The 22,061-nt window shown below is 41.7% G+C and overlaps 1 protein-coding gene across 4 annotated transcripts in view; it reads left to right on the top strand.

Annotated features, from left to right (window-relative positions):
* TMEM241 (transmembrane protein 241) overlaps nucleotides 1-22,061 on the top strand; it is a 104,491-nt gene continuing 82,430 nt past the window's right edge. Inside the window, exons 1-7 of one of the 4 annotated variants that reach the window (XM_034762765.1) lie at nucleotides 2-221; nucleotides 5,078-5,124; nucleotides 8,937-9,014; nucleotides 13,314-13,395; nucleotides 16,496-16,573; nucleotides 18,115-18,137; nucleotides 20,973-21,024. In XM_034762765.1, the coding sequence (XP_034618656.1) occupies nucleotides 150-221; nucleotides 5,078-5,124; nucleotides 8,937-9,014; nucleotides 13,314-13,395; nucleotides 16,496-16,573; nucleotides 18,115-18,137; nucleotides 20,973-21,024 (432 nt within the window). In that variant the 5' untranslated portion in view covers nucleotides 2-149. Of the gene's footprint in view, nucleotides 222-5,077; nucleotides 5,125-8,936; nucleotides 9,015-13,313; nucleotides 13,396-16,495; nucleotides 16,574-18,111; nucleotides 18,138-20,972; nucleotides 21,025-22,061 lie in introns of all 4 variants that reach the window. The other 3 variants (XM_034762764.1, XM_034762767.1, XM_034762766.1) reach the window with 3 other exon arrangements.

Genomic DNA, 22,061 nt, shown 5'->3' with positions numbered 1-22,061 from the left:
TGTGCCTATTGGAGCAATCATAGAGCAACGTGTCTCTGTCATGGCAGCTACTCCAGGTGGCAGTTTCCTGAGCACTGTCTCCAGTTGATCACAGCAGGGAGAACCAGTGCCTCATCTTCCTCACCCGGACGGGGGAAATGCTGTGACAGATGTATTTAAAGAGACCTGCAGCTGGTCTCTCCTTCTGTCTCTTCTATTTGGCTTCTTATTTCACCAACAAGGTGAGGACGAGGGAGCTGTAAGTTGGTTTGTATTGATTGATTGCCTGAGCATTCCTTTTTTAATTCACCTGCCTGGATTTTCTCCCAGATCTGACAGGCGGGAGGCTAACGGCATTTCTTTCTCCTCTCAGCATCTTTCCTTGCTTGCTGAAAGAGGAGGAGCTGCTATTTCACTTTCAGTTTCTCTTGAGAATTGAGGGACTCCAGCTGGTCATAGTCAGCTGCATACAAAACCCCTTCCTCCTTGCAAATAGTCCTTGTGCCCAGAGGAATCGGGAAGAGGTCCTTGTATTGTTGAGACTTCCAGCCCCTATATATGAGGGAGACACCCAACAGAAACCCCAAACCCCATATTAAAAGGATGCATCTCTGCGGCTGTATCTCCCTTTAAAAGAACAGCCCAGCGGCAAGAAGCCATAAAATATAACAGTTCCTTCACTTCTTATACCCAACCTCTGTCCCGCCCCCAGAAAGCAGAGAGGGGGAAAGTTAGGTCGAAGGAAAATCGGGAAAAGCTGAAAGTGATAGGAGGCATTAGGGGCTATATGTAAATACACTGATTACAAAGTTAGTGTAAGGCAGAAAATAAAGCCTTGGGCAAATGAGTGAAGTGTGGCTCTGTGGGGGAAAGGGGCTGGGAAGAATTAAACAAGTATTAATTACCGTTATGATTACTGTACAGTACTTTCACTTAAGTGTGACTGCCATTTTATATTTCTTCTCACTTTTTAAAAACTTCTTTGGAAGCTTGAAATTGAAACATGAGGCTTCATTATCTCTCCACCAATTCCAGTGTAAAGCAGGAGTAACTGCACAGAAGTCAGTGGAATTATAGCTGTGTACATTAGATGAGAACCAGGCTCCTGGTTTCTTAATGTAATCCTTAAACATTATTATTGTTCTAGTATTGCTCATGAGTGCTGTTTTGCTGACACTTCCTCCTTCCCCCACCATAAGAAGAACTGAAATGTTTAAAATCCTCTCAAAATTTTTACTGGAATTAAAAAAAAAAAAGAAAAGAAAAAAGTGGATCTAATTTTGGGCTTCTGACATGTGAGATTATCCTTTCAATACAATGTAAGGCTTGTAAATATAGTAACTGTTAACTTATAGAGGCAGACAAACACTGATAGCAGTAAAAAAAGGCACAAAACTGAGAATTATACTGATTAGTAAAAGTTTGCCAGTCCCTCCAAAAATAGGGCTGCAACATAAATGAAAACTCAGCTTCTCAGCTAAAGCTCTAGTGGGTTTCTATTTGCTGTTGTGTGGATATGATTGTCCATGATTTCATGCACATCTGAGGCTCATTCAGCTGGCTCCATTTTCAAAGATGTGAAAATAAGCAACATTTTCAAGGTATGTAAATTGCAATATCCTGCTTACTTATGAGAGTGAAGGGAGGGCCTCTTTGCAGTGCAAACAAAAAATGTTGGCTACAGAGCCAGTAGTTATATTGCTTTGACAGTGTTAGTTTAATATTCCTGTAAGGCTATTATTAGCTGCATGGCAAATATAGAAAGCGGAAGCGGTAAAGACCTGATATATGATGTAGTCCTTATGCTTTCAACATAGGATTAAGAGTATACCAGAAGGCACAGTGGCCACCATTAAAAATAGAATGGTAGCTTAGTAGTTGCAACATTCACTAGGGAATACTGCAAACACCAAGGTACCTTATCCAAGTCAAAACTGCCAGAGTTTTAAAGGGTGATCATGGTAGCTAAGCAAAGCTTAATATCCATTGTAGATTTAATATCATTAAGCTGTAAATTCAGTGCAAAAATCTACTTTCCACTGTGCTCTCTTATTGATGTCATTGGAAGTTCCATGAAGAAATAGAACGAAAAATATGCCAGAGTGCACACTGTGGATGAGAATTTTTATAGCCTAAACTTATTCCAAAATTGTTATATTTGTTCGCTAAGTACCTGAGTTTGTGTATTATGTAGTTTTAATTCCACATTCTGAGTTTCACAGGTTTATTTTGAATGCCTGTAGCCCAGGGTTGATGGCATCAGTAAGTCTGTGATTCTGCTGTCAATGAGAATGGTGAAAATTAGTGGTAATTTCACTGAAACCAGTGGAATTCTAGTGGTAAAATGGACACAAGTGAGATCAGAATCAATCCCAGAGTTTGTATTTTGAGTGTCACATAACTGTGGGGAAACTATGGTAGCCTCTTCTTATTTTCTCTGCCAGAGGGTGCCTCTGTGGCACTGGTGCAGATACTTTGCAAGAAGAGACACCATTGTTTGTACAACAAAGGTGTGTGGAAATCCTTAGGAGAGATGGCGAAATGTAGTTTTTCATGAAGACACAATGTAAAATCCCCCTCCACCTCCCACGGCTTCTGCGTTTGTCCCACACACATTCTATTAAGAATGTCAGGGAGGGTTGACGTAGCAGGTAGGAACTGAAAGGGACCAAAACAGCAGCTGTGTTGTATCTAAATGGTGTTGGGCTGCAGAAAGTGCTAGGGTAAATATATTTTAGATAAGATAAACAGAGCTCCCTCAAACACCTAAAAATTGTTTATGGCTTTAATGCAGAAAAGTTAAAAGATAATCAGAATAAGGCATTTTCATTTGTCCCAGGCACTGCATGAACAAGAGCAAAGAAAGAAAGAAAGACACTTGTACTTTAAACCAAGGCATATATCAACTCTGAAGAGTATCTGTAAAATGCCACTTTCTTGCTCAGACCTCCTCCCAGTGTGTATTGAAGTCATTTCTTTAGTAACAAAATATAGGGGCCAATTCCTGCAAGAGATTCACATCCTCCATGCCCATTAAAGGCAATGGGTATTGAGTTTTGCTCAGCTCCTTCCAATATTATGCCAATAGGTTTTTGCTACTCTTTACTCCTGAAGGCATTACAGAGCAACTATTGTTAAGACTGCAAGCTGGATTCTTTTCTGGCTCATGCATCAATAGGTTTGTTAGTTAAATTTCATCCGCAGGGCTAAATTCTACTTTCATTTACACCTGTACAACCTAATTGTTGCAATTATTCACATACTCATCTGAAAAAATGTGTAGCAGGCATATTTATTCACTTCACAACTGAAAAGTTAGCTTGGAGTATGTATTTAGTTTCACTGCGAGGCAAGCTGCATAAAGACACATCTGAAACTCTCAATACCCAATATTCGAATACATACTGGTCAGGTGGGTATGTGGATAGAAAGTGTAATGGACTGGATGATTAAATAGATTTTCATTTCTCTAAGTTCTACAATTCTACTTGTAATTTTTATTTATAAGAATCATGAATAGTATATGAGAAGTGAGGGTATCTTTTGCATACATATATTGGTTAAATTTGGAACCTGTGGTTTCAACCAAAGACACACATCTTTGGACTCTATATTATTAAAATGTCAGTAACAAGTCTGCATTACATTATGTCCAGTAATGATATAGCTAGGAAACCCAACCAGGATTGACTGAACTAGATGAGATTAACTGGGCCTACTCACATTATAACCCTGTTAATGTCAGTGAGGCTCTAAGTGGTAACTTGTAAAAGAGCATGGCTGGAGTCCTAGCACAGAGCCAAAAATTACTCCATATGATTCCACTGCAGGTCTGGAAGCCCCAAAATGATCATTAGGATTCAGCCAAATTTCAGGTTCAAACGCTAAGGCTCACCAGCACTAGATCTTAATCAAGAGTTTTATTTAAATCTTCCCCAAGAGTTCTCGCCATTCCAGGGAACATAAGGCCACTCACAGTCCCTGAACAGACTACGATCAGAGTCTCTCATCCTCCATACTGTTCAGTGCTGAGCTCTGTAGGCAGAGTCTTCTTAGCCTGTTGTCTAAGCAAAGTATGATCCTTACAGGGAATAAATGTCTCTGCTAGCATCCAATGCCTTACTTCTTAATAATAGCACTTGCCTGCTTCTCCCTTTAGCACAGACAGCTTGTATTATCCCTTTTGGGGCTGGCCAGCGGTGCTGGAACAATTTGTATAGTGGGGTGCTGAGAGTCATTGAACCAAACTGTAAACCCTGTATATAATGGAAACCACTTTAGGCCTGGGGGTGCAGCAGCACCCCTAGTTCCAGCATCTATGGGTGTGGCAGGAATTTTTCCTTCCTTCTGAGAAAGTTTAACTCCTTCCTCCCCTTTACTGGGGATGGTGTTTATAAACCTTGTCATAGCAAGTACTTAGATGCTGCATAGGCATAAGTGACGGCAGATTTTAGCTCCTTATTTGCAGAGGCACATATGTGGGAAATCACCCTAGGATCCACATCCCACACATACTGATCTGCTAAAACATTCTAAAGAAACAACATTAATGCTTCTTCTGTAGCATGTTACATTTCCAAAACACTTTCCAAACACTAGTTAATATTCCATGCAAAAAAACGATACTAACCACACTGAAATTGCAAAGTGCAGTGCTCATCATCAAGAAATGGCAAAGTTAACATGCCCATTCAACCCTTCCTCAGCCCCAGGATGGGCATGCAATATGATAGTTTTAATTAAATTGTCACATATTTTTTTCCTCCAGATCCTTGCCTCATGTGCAGTGTGGAAGGTGCTCAGTGAATGTGACAGCTGTCCAATATTTATATTTTTCTCCATTGTTCAATATGCAGCCCTCAGCCTTTATTTACTCTAATGCCATGTAACTCCTGCACTGAATGAGGCAGGGTCCAACACATCTGAAATGCTAAGAACAGTTCTGCGCTGGGGATGTGTCTAATTGCACTGATTTTAGAATTCCTTGTTCATGCTTTCTTCTGTAGAAGTTTCTTGTACTCCATTGCTTCATGAATGTCTGTTAATGTTATAACACCATGGATGTGTAATGTTCATTAACTTGGTATTTGTTTTCCAGTATGTCCTGTCTGTCCTGAAATTCACCTACCCTACCCTTTTTCAAGGGTAAGTACCATTTGAAAAACACATTTGTTTGAAATATGACTCTAATCAGTATTGTCTAGCTGTTCCATGCTGAAGCTAACTTTAACATCTCCTGTCATTACAGGCTTTTCTTGTCTAGAAAACATACTCCATGTAGCCCTAGTAAAGTGTTTGTTAACTTGTCTATGTTAATATGAATGTCATCCTGGTAAAGTTTCTGTTTACAAAATCAGCAGCCTCTCCATCAATTCTAGTTTTCATGGTGGCCTGTTATTTTAACCTAGGAAAGTAGCAATTATAAGATTCCCACACCATTTTAAGAAGTACTGATTTTGGCTTATGTGCATACATGATTTATTTAATTTCTTCCAATACGCTAACAATTAAAGGCGAATCTGTATCTAGGCTAACACAAATACAAGGACACTTTATTTTCAAGCTCAGCCCATTTCTTAATTGTAATTCTGTGTTACAAATCACAACTTTATGCAAGTGACTCTGACAAGCCTTTTGTTTTGCCCAAGTTATCTGTATTTACTATCACTGCTGTCATCAATTTATAAAAGACATTGAGTGAAATCCTGGCCCATTGATGTTAATGGAGGTCAGGATTTCACCATCATTTTTGTCCTCTTGGCATATGTGACCTGCCAATAGTGTTTATGGAGAGTGGATATTTTCAAGTCCTGGACCATTACCTAACTTTTTCTGTCTTTTTTCCCCCCCTTTACTGTGGTGAACCCCTGTAAATCTCCATTTTCTTTGAGGCCTGTGAGGGCTATTAATATGAAAAAGAGTTATGAATTTTTTTTTCAGGAGTTTGTTCTACTGTCAATGTGTGTACAAATTACTTTATATTACTGTTTCACCCAAGAGGCCTGGTCATGGACCAGGACCCCACTGTACTAGGCACTGTACACACACACAATAACACTTCATTTTTTCTGGGATGAAGTGTGTGTGAGGGGAGTATGTGAAAGACAAATATGGTAAGTCCTCATTAAAAGTCAGCATTCACTAGCAGTTACCACACTGTGCTATCTGAGTTGCTGTAGTTATTTCCTTTTCCAAGTACACGGAAATAGTGGGCTATCTCATTGTAGTAATGGTTGGTAAATACTGACTGTTAAAAGGCCTTTGCATGCTATCGCGTTAGATTTGGGAGTAAGTGAGCCGAGAAAAGCGCCTTATCCTCCTCATCTCACCCTGCCATAGGTCTGTTGTCATTGCTTGTGTTCTCTGTCTATTGTAGGGTTCTCTCCTGCAAGGTGCTGAGGACCTTCAACTCTCATTGACTTCAACAGGAGTGGTGGGTGCTCTGCACCTTGTAGGATTATCTTCAATACCAGAGGTGAGTTTGCTCTCTGGGACTTGATCCTGCACCATTAACGCTAATGGGAGTTTTGCCATTGACTTGAATGGGAGCAGGATCAAGCCCCTGATGAACATCCGGCTTACCCAGCTTTTATATTATTGTATGCCCTTCATCTAAACAAGGTAAAGTGAACTGTTGTAGCTGCACTGATTGTTCTTAATGTTCCCTGTGGGCAGTAATCTATCTGCTTTCCACCAGCATCAGGCTGTAGAGCAGGGATGGGCAAACTTTTTGGCCTGAGGGCCACATCGGGGTTCCGAAACTGTATGGAGGACTGGGTAGGGAAGGCTGTGCCTCCCCAAACAGCCTGGGCCCCGCCCCCTATCCACTCCCTCCCACTTCCTGCCCCCTGACTGCCCCCTTCAGAACCTCCGACCCATCCAACCCCCATCTGCTCCTTGTTCCCTGACCACCCCGAACCTCCACCCTATCCAACCGCCCCCTCCTCCCTGTCCCCTGACTGCCCCCTGGGACCCTCTGCCCCTTATCCAACCCTCAGCCCCCTTACCATGCTGTTCAGAGCAGCAGGACTGGCAGCCGCGCCACCCCGCCGGAGCCAGCCACGCTGCCTGGCTGGAGCCAGCCATGCCGCCGCGCTGCCCGGCAGGAGCTCGCAGCCCCGCCCCCAGAGCACTGGCGGCATGGCGAGATGAGGCTGTGTGGGAGAGAGAAGAATAATGGGGGAGGAGCCAGGGGCTAGCCTCCCTAGCCGGGAGCTCAAGAGCCGGGCAGAACAGTCCCGCAGGCCAGATGTGGCCTGTGAGCCACTGTTTGCCCACCTCTGCTGTAGAGTGCATTGCATGTGATAGTGTCTTTCTTTTATTTTTTTGCAACACACCGCTTAAATTGAGTGCTTCACAATGAAAGGACTAACAGGCAAACAAACCCTTTGTGCCTAACAGTTACACAGGCTACAATGGTTTCACATTACAGCACAGCACACTAAACATTTACTGAATATAAAGCAAATAGTATTCAAACCCCACACCCCCAAAGAAGACTCTGCTAAACCAAAGGAAAAGGAAATATGCAACATAAAACTAACACTGAGTATACAGATTTTCTTTTTATAGTTTAAAATAAATTCCCTCACAGTCTTTTCATGATTTCACATACTGTTTCTCTAGTAGGATAGAGAAGGCGCTTCTGATAGGGTAGAGTGTTATTAGTTGTTGTGAAATACCAATATAGTGGCAGATCCAGGATGTTTTGGATTTTGTATAAAAAACCAGCCAGTTATGAAGGAGCTTTCTCTAGAAGCTACAGATTAAAGAGTGCTGTGTACAGTCTATGTATTCGTTATTTGATGTTATTGACAGTATGCTTGGCACTATATAGAAGAAAATACAGTTTGTGCCGTAGGGAGTTTACAATCCAGGCCTAGTGTAAGCTACCATGAATAGTTATGTTTGAGTTGATATGTGAAGTCAGTGGGACTACACATGGTATCCCTGGTGCTTACTGCCAGGAATGATCCAACTGAAGCCAGTTGTTCAAGCCTTAGATCCAATAGCGTTTACAAGATTTAAACTTAAACAGATGGACAAAAAGAACCCCAAAACCAAAACAACCCTGCCCCCAACAACATGGGAAGACAAAGAGGAAGTTCAATCCCCAAACCCTGTTTATTTAACTGTTTTCTTTTCCCTTCTCCCTTCTATAATATAATGGAACAGAAAATTAGCATTTGGGTATCATTATCATGCATAGTGCTTATCAGACAAATAAATGGACAGATCCCTGCCTACAGTCTACTTTAACCCAGAGCAAGAGTCCATAAATAAACGGTGTTGGGAGAGTATATGGAAGGACCAAGATTATAATGTAAGAGAGCAGGGGTGCTAATCTTTAATGTGGTCAGTTCCTTCCTTATAAAGTATATTTGAATACAATTAGATTTGGGGCAGTGGCCAGAGTGATGGATGGGGTGGAGAGATTGAAGGCTAATGAAAAGAAAGGTTTTAAAAGAAAAGAGCAGGGCTGCATGCTGTACAGCAGTGGTGGGCAACCTGCAGCCCGTCAGGGTAATCTGCTGGCAGTCCTCCAGATAGTTTGTTTACATTTGCATGGCCGCCCACAGACCCCAGTGGCCGCGGTTTGCCGTTCCCGGCCAAGGGGAGCTGCGAGAAGTGACGTGGGCCGTAGGGATGTGCTGGCCGCCGCTTCCTGCAGGTCCCATTGACTGGGAATGGCGAACTGCGGCCACTGGGAGCGGTGGGCGGCCGTGCAAATGTAAACAAACTGTCCGGTGGCCCGCCAGCGGATTACCCTGACAGGCTGCGTGCAGGCCGCAGGTTGCCCATCACTGCTCTACTGGCTCAGGGGTAACATTCCAGGGCTAGGAGGCATGACAAGAAAAGATGCCAAGCCACATATGAGGGAAACCTAACTTTGCTATGGGAAATATGGTTTGTGATTTTTAAAAAACCCACCTGTTTTGGGTTCTGTGTTGTTTCAGGTGGCAGACATTAGTTGGTGGATTTCTACTCCACGTCTCCTGGAAGCTGGGCTGGGTGGAGATCAGTTGCAGTTCAAGGTACGGTAAACTCTGCAATACGTCATTAATATTTATTTTTTGTTGTTGGACTATGACACAGTTAGGTTTGCTGCAGAGGAAAATATTGAGCTGCCACGTAGGAGCAGATGAAAGTGAGCAGAGTATAAATGTACGGTTCAGAGTATAAATGTACGGTTTTCAAACAGACAAACTCGACTTAGCAAAGGCATGAGATGCAACCTATGGGTGATGTGGAGGTTCAATTTTCCATGAAGAGTGAGTGGTAAAAGGTGGTGCAACCAAGATTTCTTGACTTACATATTTTTGATTGTAATTAAAAAGATACATCTATTTTATTTGATAAAGGAGTGAAATTTTCATGGTGATATTAATTGATAGGTTTTTCAGATAGAGCACTTTTGTGTTGAGACCCAAACAATTTGAATAGGGCATTGTAATTCTGGACTCCATAATTTTGAATGGAATCCTTTCTTTTGCAATTAATGGGCCGAATTCTGCTTTCACTTATACCCAAGTAACTAGACTGACTTCAGAGAGGTTGCAGGGACGTAGATGGGAACAGAATTTGTCCCGATATGTTTTTATAAGCAATTTGGATAGAGTGGGAATATTTTGGTCCAAAACTCTCATTGACAGGATCAGACCCTTCGGGGAACAGCCTTGTTCTGCTAGTGATAGTTGGTAACTACAGTTATTAACAAACTTTTATTCTATATGCATTATTTTTCTTTACCCTTAATATATCCTGGAAATACAGAAGAGATGCAGGCATAAGTTACATCCTGTCAATTTTTTTTTAAAGTATGCCTCATTTGGAAATGATTTTTTTTGAATTAAACCAAAATCAAAATTGTTTGTCAAATTTTTTCTTTGAGTTTTTATGGATTGTTGAAAAATTTAAAGCCATACCCAAAACTAAACCGAATTTTTTTTGTTTCTAATGTTTGTTTGTTTCAGTGAAAACCTTGAAAAATGTTGAAGAAAATTTTAGATGAAAACTTTGGATTTTGTTGAAAAGCCATTTTCTATCAAAGAAAAGTTTTGATGGAAAAATTTTGACCAGCTTTTGTGTGTGTTTTGGAAACAAAGCCTTACATCCACTAGATGTCAGTCTGATATAGGGAACTAAATGAGACTAACAATCCCTGAGAGATGAACAGTTGAGAGAATTTCTCCATAGTGTTATGGAGTAGACATTCTCTATTAGTTAATGACTAAATTAAATAACTAGGCATAGCCAATGCTTTAGACTCATTTTGCAAAGAACTGTAATTATATTCCAGTCTTTGTATGAAGTCTCATATTTTGCTCTACCCTTAGGTAGGTACCGCAATTTGTGTAAGACATTTAAGTCCAAATTTTCAGAAATGCTCTTTAATTCTGGGTGGCTTTAATTTTGAGAGCCCATCTTTAGATAGCTAAACTTGGTTTTCAGAGGTGCCAAGTGTCCACATCTCCAAGTGATGCTTCTGGGAGCTGCGTTCAACACCTCTGAAAAATCAGGTGCATCAAGTAAGGCACCCAAACTTAAAGGGTGCTTTTGAAAAATGTAGCCCCATTAGCTTTGCACTGGAATATCCCTTTCTCCTGCGTGTACGTCTGACCCTGAACCCAAGAAATATCTTTTATAAAAGCTAAAAAGCAGCAGATACTGAGTTATATAAAGCATGTGGTTACAAGAAGTTTTCTTTAGCTTTTTGGACACCCCAGTTTATCATCCCCCAACTCCCAAGGCCACCACAGTCACCATTCTCCTACCTGCAAAAAGGCTGGATTTGTAACTCTGTGTGGAACTTGGCTCAGCAAGAAGGGCTCTGTAGAGAGTTGGATATGTTCCCACCCTTAGGGGCTATGCATAACATCTCCGTAGTTACTCAGGGAGTAAGAGACTATGATTCATATTGCATTCACTCAAAGAGAAATGCAGAGCCCTAAGGATCTGATTCAAAACCCACTGAAGTTAATGAGTCTTTCCACTGACTTCAGTGGGCTTTTGATCACATCCTAACAGCCAGGCAGCTGCCTTTGCCTTTCCTGTCTTTGTTACAGCAGTTTACTTCCTTGTATGCATGTCACTGCGTTCTGCTGTCAGTCACGTTAGTACAAGTGACTTGGGCCATGTCTACATTACAGATTTATGTTGACCTAACTTATGTCGGCATGCAGTTATTAAATCGCTTGTGTGTGGGGGCACACTTGGCTCCTTGTATTGGTGGTGTGCGTCCTCACCAGGAGCACTTGTATCAATTGTATTCTCAGTGTGCGGCATTGTGGGACGGCTCCTGAAAGCCAGTAACAGTCAACGTAAGCAACACAGTGTTTACACTGACACTGCATCGACCTAAATACATTGACCATGTGACCTTAGGCCGCTCAGAGAACTGGTGTTACTAAATTGGTGTAGAGAGGCACTTACGTCGGCAGGAGCCAAATTTAAGTGAAGACACTTCCACAGATAGCAACAGAGGGTCCTGTGGCACCTTTAAGACTAACAGATATATTGGAGCATAAGCTTTCGTGGGTGAATGCCCACTTCGTCGGATGCAGTTCCATAGATAGGTTGACGCAAGGCAGCTTATGTCAATTTAACCTTGTAGCATAAGCCAGGTCTCAGTGTAACCCAGCCAGCTGCCTCTCATGTGCCCTCTCTTGGCCTAGGGTCACACTACAGGCAGCCTTCTTCAGTTTCCCCTCTTGGACTATTCAAAGAAACGTTACATGAGGCTTTTTCTTGGTCAAACGTACCCAACATACTGTTACATCATGGGAACTGCTTTTGAAATTCTTTTTCACTGCATTTTGTATGATTGCATTGGAGATATATACATTTTGGGAATTCCTGAAACTTCACATGGTGGTCAGGGTTTTTTTATTTTTATGTTCCTAATGGGAATCCAGTACTCAAGTTGTGGGGTTTTATTTTTTCAGAGTTCTCCATTCCAATGGCATAGTTTGCTTTAGGTAGGGATCTGATGTGAACTCATTGGTAGTGCACTACAGTAGGTTCAGATCCTGGTCCAGGCAAAATTCCAATTGAAGTCAATAGCCTTAAAAGGTGCATTATTCCTATCAAAATGATCATAACTACCCAAGAAAGCCTGGGGATTTTTATGTCTGTGACTTTTAGATCTCCTGGGTTTTTAGTCATGTGTCTTCAAAAGCATATATGAAAAGAAATGTGCAGAAGGAAATGAAACGTTTGTTTTTCTTTCATTGTATTTGCATAAATCTTTGCACATATATCCTCAGTTCAGCTCATTTTAATTTCACATTCTTCAATGGAGTTTTTTATTTTGCTTTTTGCATCATGTGACTGCACTTTTTGGCTCTTGTCCACATTTCATGAACATGATGTAAACCAGGGGCTTGTTTTGTAGTATTCAATTGACTTTGGAAGAACTAGGATTCCACACTTTTTAAAAATAAATATTCTGGAGTTACTTCATGATCTGTTAGGGCTTGATCCAAAGCCAGCTGAAATCAGTGGAAAAATCCATTTACTTCAATTGACTTTGAATCAGGCCCTTAGTTGCTCCCCCTTTCCCCCCCTTATTCAGGATTTGATATCACTCCCACTGAAGTTAACCACTTGCTTGGTGCTTTTCCTCCCCTACCCTGAGACTTGCAGAAGAAAACAAATTGTGAAGACTCTTCATAAAGGTTGAAGCTTCAGCCCACAGCACAAAACATGACTAAGAAAAATTAGATTAAGCTGGAATGACTTCATTCGCCCGTATTAGTTGTTAAACTGCCTCTAGGAGTTTGCCTTAGTCAAGTGTATGTCATTATGAGAACTCAAGAGGCAAATCCCACAGGGGCTAAGTGAGGAATATGTTTGCAGACCTAGCTGAGGAATAAACATGTACATCCTGTGTGTGTGTGTGTGTGTATATATGTGTGTATATATATATATATATATGCATCACACAGGGCATTTTATACCTTAATAGAAGTTGGAAGAACTGACAGATGGAGCATCAGTGATGCCAATTAAAATGAAAATGTCTGTCAAAATCAATCCGAACAATTGCTGTTAATGGAAGTTAAACAGGTATTCTGGGAAGATATATATTGGGGAGCACAACTGCTGCTTCAGTAAAAGGGAAATTTGGGGTTAGGTGAGTTAACTTGTTCTTTTCTGTTCTGGAGAGTTCCTAAGTAAGTTGGGGGTGGGAACGTGGGGGCAAAACACTGAATTAAATATGTACAGCTTTACTTGAGAAAGCCCTTTTACATTGTCCAGCATAAACAACTACTGCTAATGGCCATTTGTAAAAGGAATGTGGTAAATAATGGTATTGTTCATTTTTTTTACAGATCTGAAGTACTGACATGGCTCCCGGCTTCAGCGCTTTTTGTGGGCATTATCTATGCAGGTTCCAGGGCATTATCTAGATTGGTAAGGAACATACCAATGGAAATGAATAACCAGATTCTCTATACTTCATGGATAAAGAAAATATTCTACAAGCAAGGATTTCAGTGCTGTTTTACTAACACTACTAGAGATTAGAGTGTTGATTCTGCAAGATGTGGAGCATCACTGAGATGTACCTCGCACCCTGAACTCCCACTGACTTCAGTGATAGTGGAGAGGACTCAGCACCTCCCAGGAATGCTCAGCATCTTGCAGAATAGAGCCTCGCCAATCTGCCTTATGCAAACAGAAGTTGCTGGAGGAGTTACTAACTCTGTTTTTTAAATTGTTTTCCTCTATTGCAAATGAGATACAGAATGAGATCAATGGAAAAGGCTTGTGTCCCTTTTAAAGGATATTTTTGACACATTATGGAGTTTGAAAAAATAAATTGCAAATTGTCTATTTGGGAAGAGATTAAAGGATTGAATGGATTCATAAAGTCATTTAAACCATAATAGGCCAGTGAAGATCTAGGTGAGGTCAAGTATGCTTTAAGTAATATTTAATATCATTTGTTTAAATTGCCTTCAGTATTTTTGAAAATGAAAATCCTGTGACCTTATTTTAAAAAACCCATAGCAGTATTTTATCGGAATTGTCCAGTCTGTGATCAGATGCTGTGCAAACTACCCTATGAGTTTTGTCAATGCATCCCAATCCAGACCTAGACAACACTCTTCAACTCCACGGCCAGATCATACCCACCCACATTAAAACCCACAGGCGGGATGGGGAGGGTAATCTCCATAAGGATCTGCTTGCAGTAATACACCTCAGCTTCATCTTGTTGGGTGGAGAGGGTGAAGGGCAGGGCCCCCCACTGCCATGGAAAAGGCTGTGGGGCCCAATCTCATTCCCTTTTGGTTACAGTGGATCTTCAGGAAACTGGGACCATTTGCCTGCAGATGGAATCTCACCCTAGTCACCTACAATGGTGGCTTCTCTGGCTCCTCATTAGAGCAAATCCATTTGGCTTCTCTGGCTGTGACTAACCACAGATCCTTTAGAAAGGGCTAAAAGGAAACAATGAAGCATCCTCAGGCTTCAGGCTGTATTGTGTTCTCTGCCTGCACTCCATAGGGATGGAGGAGGTACCGAGTAAGTCCTCCTCAGTCAGATCCCTGGTTCACCCACTCCTCCCTTGGTTTACCCAGTTTCCACTCCTTCCCTACTGCCTGGATACATGGACATCCAGGAAAGAGGGGAATATTTTTTGGTGGGGAGAGGAAGGGTTGAGCCCACTTCTGTGCAGGATGGGAGAGATCCACACAATGAGGTTTCCGTCCATGCACAGATCTTAGTGGTCCATGTCCTAACCTCTCTTGAACAGAAGCTACCAGTCATACTCGGTTTTGTGATGTGGACAAATGGGGATTTAAGGGCCAATCCTGCAAACACTTGGGCACATGAGAAAGTTACTCATGGGAATAGTCCTATTAGGTTCATGGACCCTAACTGGTGTGTAGGTTCATGTATTTGAGTGAATTTCACTCCTGAATGCATGCTTCAATGTCCACTATAGGCATATAATACAGACGTAAGGAAAATTGATTTAACAGATCACTGGAGTTGGGCCTGCTCTCATCAGCGGTATGTTTGGCTCTTGGATCCAGTGGTTTACCTCCCAAGTAGAAATTAAATTAATTTCATGGGCCACGCCAAGGGCCCAATCCTGCAAACACTTATGAGTGAATAACTTACACACATAATTGTTTGTTGTATTAGGCTCTCTATTATTATTATTTGTGCACTTCACAAAAAACACTGTCCATCTCTCTGCTCAGGACAGGTCTGGAACTGGAAGAGGATTGCTTGCGTCTGGACTGAGATGCATTGACAGAACTATGTCAGGAAGTCTGCACAGAATCCAGTTGCACTGGCTGGTCCCAGACAGTAAACCTTCCGTTCATGAGAACTAAAGCCACTCATACATTTAAAAAAAATATTCACATCAAAGATAATAAACATATGGAGAAGGTTAACTGAGCTGGTCAAATTGGAGCAATTGTTGGCTCTAAAACACATTTCTTTTGACTCTAAAAGGAGCCAATAGCATACAAAAAAAGTAGTAAATTGGCTCCACAAAAGGAAGAACGTAAATTCTGGTGTCAACTTTCCTTGGATATCATTATTTCTAGATTTTCCTATTATTGTGTCTAGCTCAAGACACTTATATTAGATGGTCTCATTTTAACTTTCTCACTTGGCATCAGACGTCCAAGTCCAGCTGTGGGGTCAGGACTTGTTAGGTTTTCATTACCAGTGAAAGAGCAACTGACAATTTGCTGCCTACATGCACTTTTGTTTGCTTGTTTTTTCCCCCATTTTCTTGCTAATTTAAAGGTGTCTAAAGCAATCATTGTGTAAATGTGTTCATTGCTCCATTTGAATTGTCATTGTAGCTAGGAATGTTTTAGTAGGGACATTTTGTCCAGCTATTTGAAAAAGAACAAAACACATAAAAATGGTTTGAGGCTTCTTTGCAAAATAAAATCTAAGATGTATTTGGTGCATACACCATTTGTCATCCAAGTGGATCTCAAGCACTTTACAAACATGAACTAATCTCTCCGGGTCTGTTTTTTCCCCATCTGTGGATATTAATTTTTACTTTTCTCACATGAGTATTATGAGAATTAAAATCAACATTTTCTGATGTTGGGTTGCCTCAGTTTTTGGCTGTCAATCTGAGACGCCTCAGATCTGATTTTCAAAAGGTGCTGAGCACCTGCAGTCTAGTTGACTTCACCTGGAGTCAGATTAATCACTGTTATTGTTGTCTATTTCTTGATTACTTTCATTGGAGTAGCTGCAAGAGGCTCCTCTGGGTCCTTTTGGCTTGAAGGTAGAATTCCAGTACTGCTTGAGTACCTTATTCTATACTACTTCCCTAGTTTATGACAATTCTCTATAGGAGAAACTGATGGTAAACCTGTAAAACCATGGCATCCACAATGCCTTATTCTTAAGTAACACCCAAGTTTCTGTATCAATAGACAGATATAGGAAAATGAATAACAGCTTACTGTAGAGAGAGAGGGTACTAATTCTGAATGTCATTTTCCTCCTCCGATGGCAGCCAATTCCTGTGTTCCTTACTGTCCACAATGCAGCAGAAGTTATAACCTGTGGATTCCAGAAGTTTGTGCAGAAAGAGGTAATTGATATATGAAAGGCCAGTTCCAGTAATGTAACTGCACCATAACAAGATGCTGTATTTCTTTTAGTATCTAAATTAGTCCTGCATGCTTTCCTGTCTGCACTGATTGCACTGCAGTGAGTCTCAGAGACCGCAGTCACTGTCAGCAAACATCAAGCTATTGACCTTTTTCTTGTCTAGGTAAATACTTTGAATGTATATTGACAATTTGATCTGTATTTTTTAAGACTGGTTTGATCCTGATGACTTGTTCCTTTTGAAAATGAAAATCCCATCTCCTTTTGCCAGATATAAGAACTTGATCCTTTGACCTCAATAGCAGGAGAATTGGGCCCCTTAAATCTTGCAGGTACTATGTGTATAGTGATTTGATAAATGATATAAGTCTTGTGGACTATACACAGCTGGAATTGATCGCATCTGAACATGGAAGTCGGGGGGGGGGGGGAACCATACATTTTTAGATGCTCTGGGGTATGTTTGCACTGCTTTTTAAATCCCATGGCTGCGAATCTCAGAACCCAGGTCTACAGACTTGGGCTCATCGGGTTTGCGCTACAGAATTAAAAACAGCTGTGTGGACATTCGGGTTTGGGCTGGAGTTTGAGCTCTGAAGCCCAAGAAGGCAGGGTGGGCTTCAGAGACCGAACCCCAGCCTGAACCACAATGTCTACACAGCTGGTTTTAGGGCCAGAACTATGAGTCCATGTCTATAGATGCAGGCTCTGAGACTTGTTGCCATGTGTTTTAAAACGCAGTGTAGCTGTACTCTTATAGAGTGCAATTCCCATTTAAGTCAGGAGAAAGATTCCCATTTCCTTTAATAGGAGTGGGATCTGTCTGTAGTCTTAAGATGTATTGGATATCCTGCTTATAAGATATCAGTGTGATTTGCTGTGTAGAGTTGCCCTGGCAAGCACTTCTCATCACATGAAGCCTCCTCTAGTTTGAAAGGAATCTTCCATTAATTACATCTCTTGTGTGTAGAATAAAAGACAAACAGCCAGCACTGAGTGCCACTAAAAAACTGAAGCTCAAAGACTGTACAAATGTCTATAATTTGATCCAGCCGTGCCACAGTTTGGGTGTATTGACATCCAGGATTTTGGCTCACTCCAAGATGAAGGCCAGGTATGAAATTCATATCTGGTTTCAGGTTAAGATGACCAGTATGCTGAAAATTCAGTTCTGAGATTGGTTTATGCCAATCCAGAATCCTCATTCTACTGCAAAGTAAGTGTCCCAGTCAAGCACAATGGCTGGTTTATTGTTGTTTGTCAGCCTCTGAACCAATTTATTTGCCGGTCGGGATGATCTATAATGGCTTTAACTCTTTGTTGGGAGACTCTTTTCCACCATATGTAGAACTTATTTTATTAAATTATCAGTTCTGAATTTTTGTTATGTATAGCAAATATTTAGTCACCAGAGAAAATGTTTGAAATCTATCTCCCATCTTAATGCAAAAAATGATTACTTTTTCAGCGATCAGTCACTTTAAATCTTTTGAGCACATTTTCTTTCTTTTTATACAGCAGACCTCTCTCCTAAAAATCTGTAGGTAAGTTTTTTAAGCTACTCAGATGAGGTGAATTGCACTGGTTTTGGCTCTGGTTTCTGTATTTGCTTCAAGTAATGAAACACCAAAACAATGTATAACTTAAAACACATTACTATGGGCAGCAGTAGGCCCACATTGAACATTTATGTAATTAAATTAAATTATCTTTATATATTTTCTAAAAACAATTGTATAAATAGATTTCCCCCCCACCCCTTTGTATAATTTAAATGTCATTGCTGGAAGGCCAGTGATTATAACTAACAAACCATTACATGCACAGGATGGAGGCAAAAAATGTTTTGGAAAGGAAACATATTTCAAGTTTAAGCTTCCAAAGGATAATCATAAACAGCAAAAGAATGAAGCTTTAAAGTAGCTCAAGAATGGCCTTTCTGAAAATTATAGGGCCCAATTCTGCCACCCTTTCTCATGCTAGGTGGAAGAATCTGGCTCTTTATTTGTTGCCCCTATAAGTTTAACCTCTGAAAAGGAGAGAGGGAGAATAAAAATAGAAAAGCCATTCATTTAGAAGACCAAGTGCTCCTTCCCTTCCACACAAACCCTTAGAGGAGTGGTTTTCAAACTTTTTTTCTGGGGACCCAGTTGAAGAAAATTGTTGATGTCTGTGACCCAACGGAGCTGGGGATGAGGGGTTTGGCGTGTGGGAGGGGCTCAGGGCTGGGGTGCAAGGGTGAGGGCTGCAGGGTGGGGCCAGAAATGAGGGGTTCAGGGTGTGGGAGAGGACTCTGGGCTGGGGCAGGAGGTTGGGGTGAGGGAGGGGGTCAGGGTTCTGGGCTCGGAGTGCAGGCTCTGGGGTTGGGGTGCAGGAAGGGCTTCGGGTTTGTGTGTGGGGGGGCTCAGGGCTGGGGTAGGAGATTGGGCATGGTGTTGGGGCACAGACTTACCTCAGGCAGCTCTCAGTCAGTGGCACAGCGGGGGTGCTAAGGCAGGCTTTCTGCCTGTCTTGGCACCGCTGATTGCGCTGCGCCCCAGAAGCGGCCAGCAGCAGGTCTGACTTCTAAGCGGAGGCATGCAAGCGGCTTCGCGCCAACTCTTGCCCACAGGCACTCCCCCACCCCCGCTCCCATTGGCCAGTTCCTGGCCAAAGGGAGTGCGGAGCTGGTGCTTAGGTCAGGGGCAGTGCGCGGAGCCCCGGGGCCCCCCACCTAGAAGCCAAACCCACTGCTGGCCACTTCCGGGGCGCACCGTGGTGTCAAAATAGGTAGCCACTAGCCTGCCTCAGCTGGGCAGCACTGCTGATGGGACTTTTAACGACCTGGTCGGCGGTGCTGACCAGAGTGACCCAGTGCCTGACATGCTGCGACCCAGTACTGGGTTGTAAACCGAAGTTTGAAAAACGCTGCCTTAGGCCTTGGCTACACTTACCCGCTAGTTCGACAGCTGGAAATCGAACTTCTGGGTTCGACTTATCGCGTCTAGTCTGGACGCGATAAGTCGAACCCGGAAGTGCTCGCCGTCGACTGCGGTACTCCAGCTCGCCGAGAGGAGTACCGCGGAGTCGACGGGGGAGCCTGCCTGCCGCGTGTGGACCAAGGTAAGTTCGAACTAATTCGAACTAAGGTACTTCGAACTTCAGCTACGTTATTCACGTAGCTGAAGTTGCGTACCTTAGTTCGAATTAGGGGGGTAGTGTAGACCTGGCCTTAGAGTGTGGATTAGCCACTTTGTTTTGGAGTTTGAGAGTACAGCTGCCCCCTTGCCCCTAATCAGAGAAGATTAGTTTAACATTTATGCTGCTTAGAAGCAACACGTTCATTGATGTGTTGGAACTTTTTTCAATCCAGGTGTTTTTTCCCAGTGATCTTGTTATATATGGGTTTTGATCACTGGATTATCTCCATCAAGCATGCCTGAGTTTTTCTTGCTTGGTTTTGCTTTCCCATGCCACATTTAAAAAAAAATAAAATAAAAAAAAAGCCCAACAACCAAAAAACACCTCACAACCCTGGAAAACTAACTGCAAAACAATTGTTCATTATTGTTACTATTGATGCAGAGTTCCTAACTTTTCATGGTGTGTTGCAGAAATAAAGATAGACATGAACTTTGGCCCAAAATGCATACATTCTGAATTAGGTGAATTTAAGAAATGACGCCAACAGATGAAGGAAGGGATACATAGGGAGGGATGAGGGTTACAACAATTAAAGAAAACAGGCTTAATACTGCCCTGCATCTGAGCTCTGCCTGGAGCAGGGGAGAAGGGTGCTGTCAAAGAGCAGGTTTTAGCTACCTGGTTCTGCAATTGACTCAGCCCTGACGTGAGTAAGAGCAGCTTTAGGGACCTTACACCAGTGGAGGATTGGTATATTAGAGCTTCTCTCCTTTGCACCCTCAGTCCACCATGGCCCCAGTGTGCTCCCTATGCTAGGAGTTGGGGGAGGAGTGGCTGGTGCAGGTGCCACCTCTGCTGGGCTTATGACAGCAGGGAACTCCCCTCAACAAGTGGAATTCTTTGCTGGCCATTTATTGCCATAACCTGACCCCCCTTTATGCTGCCGGAGTGGTACAAAGGGGCTGGATGGTAAGGGAGAATCTGGCACAATATGATTAATACTCTCAGGTACAAAGCTTGTCCACAGCATTAACTCATGTATATTTTGCCCGGGTATTCTTTTCTGCTGATTTAAATTCTGTTTTTGTTGTTAAATACAAAGGAGAATAGGTAAAATACCTTCCTGTTGGTGGAAAAGGTGATAATCTATGTAAAAATGAAGGGATGTCAGTGTGAGATTGAATGGAAATTCCCAATCTGATTTGAGAGTGCAGCATTGGGTTACGAACTATAGGTCTTTGTTTTCTTTCACACAGTGTGCTATTCCTCCTGATCGCAGCAGGGTGCCTTCCTTTGTTTGACATGCAGGTGGGTTCTGTTTTGTCAGCTGTCTTTGACCTTGGTATTTGGGAGTCCTGTTTCCAAGCAGGGGGAATATATTTGCATGGCTTTTGCTTGTGTGCTAAGGTAATTCACAGTCAGTTTTGTGAAGGGTTATAAAACTGTCTCCTTGGCCTATTACGTTTAATATAACTAGGGCTGTTGATTAATCGCAGTTAACTCACGCGGTTAACTCAAAAAAATTAATAATCACGATTCATCGAAGTTTTAATCCCACTGTTAAACAAGAGACTATGAATTAAAATTTATTAAATATTTTGGATGTTCTACATTTTCATATATATCTTGTATTCTGTGTTGTAATTGAAATCAAAGTATATATTTTGATTACAAATATTTTCACTGTAAAAATGATAAACAGAAGAAATAGTATTTTTCAATTCACCTCATACAAGTACCGTAGTGCAATCTTTGTCCTGAAAGTGCAACTTACAAATGTAGATTTAAAAAATTTTTTTTACATAACTGCACTCAAAAACAAAAAGTGTAAAACTTCAGAGGCTACAAGTCCACTCAATCCTACTTCTTGGTCAGCCAATTGCTAAGACAAACAAATTTGTTTACATTTACAGGAGATAATGCTGCCCTCTTCTTATTTACAATGTCACCAGAAAGTGAGAACAGGCATTTGCATGGCACTTTTGTAGCTGGCATTGCAAGGTATTTACGTGCCAAATGTGCTAAACATTCGTATGCCCCTTCATGCTTCGGCCACCATTCCAGACGACATGCTTCCGTGCTGATGACGCTCATTAAAAAAATAATGCATTAATTAAATTTGTGACCAAACTCCTTGGGGGAGAATTGTATGTCCCCTGCTCTGTTTTACCTGAATTGTACCATATATTTCATGTTACGGCAGCCTTGGATGATGACCCAGCACACGTTGTTGTTTGTTTTAAGAACAAGTTCACTGCAGATTTGATAAAATGCAAAGAAGGTACCAATGTAAGATTTGTAAAAATAGCTACAGCACTTGACCCAAGGTTTAAGAATCTGAAGTG

This window comes from Trachemys scripta, chromosome 2 (assembly GCF_013100865.1).
Source record: "Trachemys scripta elegans isolate TJP31775 chromosome 2, CAS_Tse_1.0, whole genome shotgun sequence".
NCBI lineage: Eukaryota > Metazoa > Chordata > Testudines > Emydidae > Trachemys > Trachemys scripta.
Note: the sequence above shows the minus strand (reverse complement) of the source record. Positions and strands in the feature narration are given on the sequence as shown.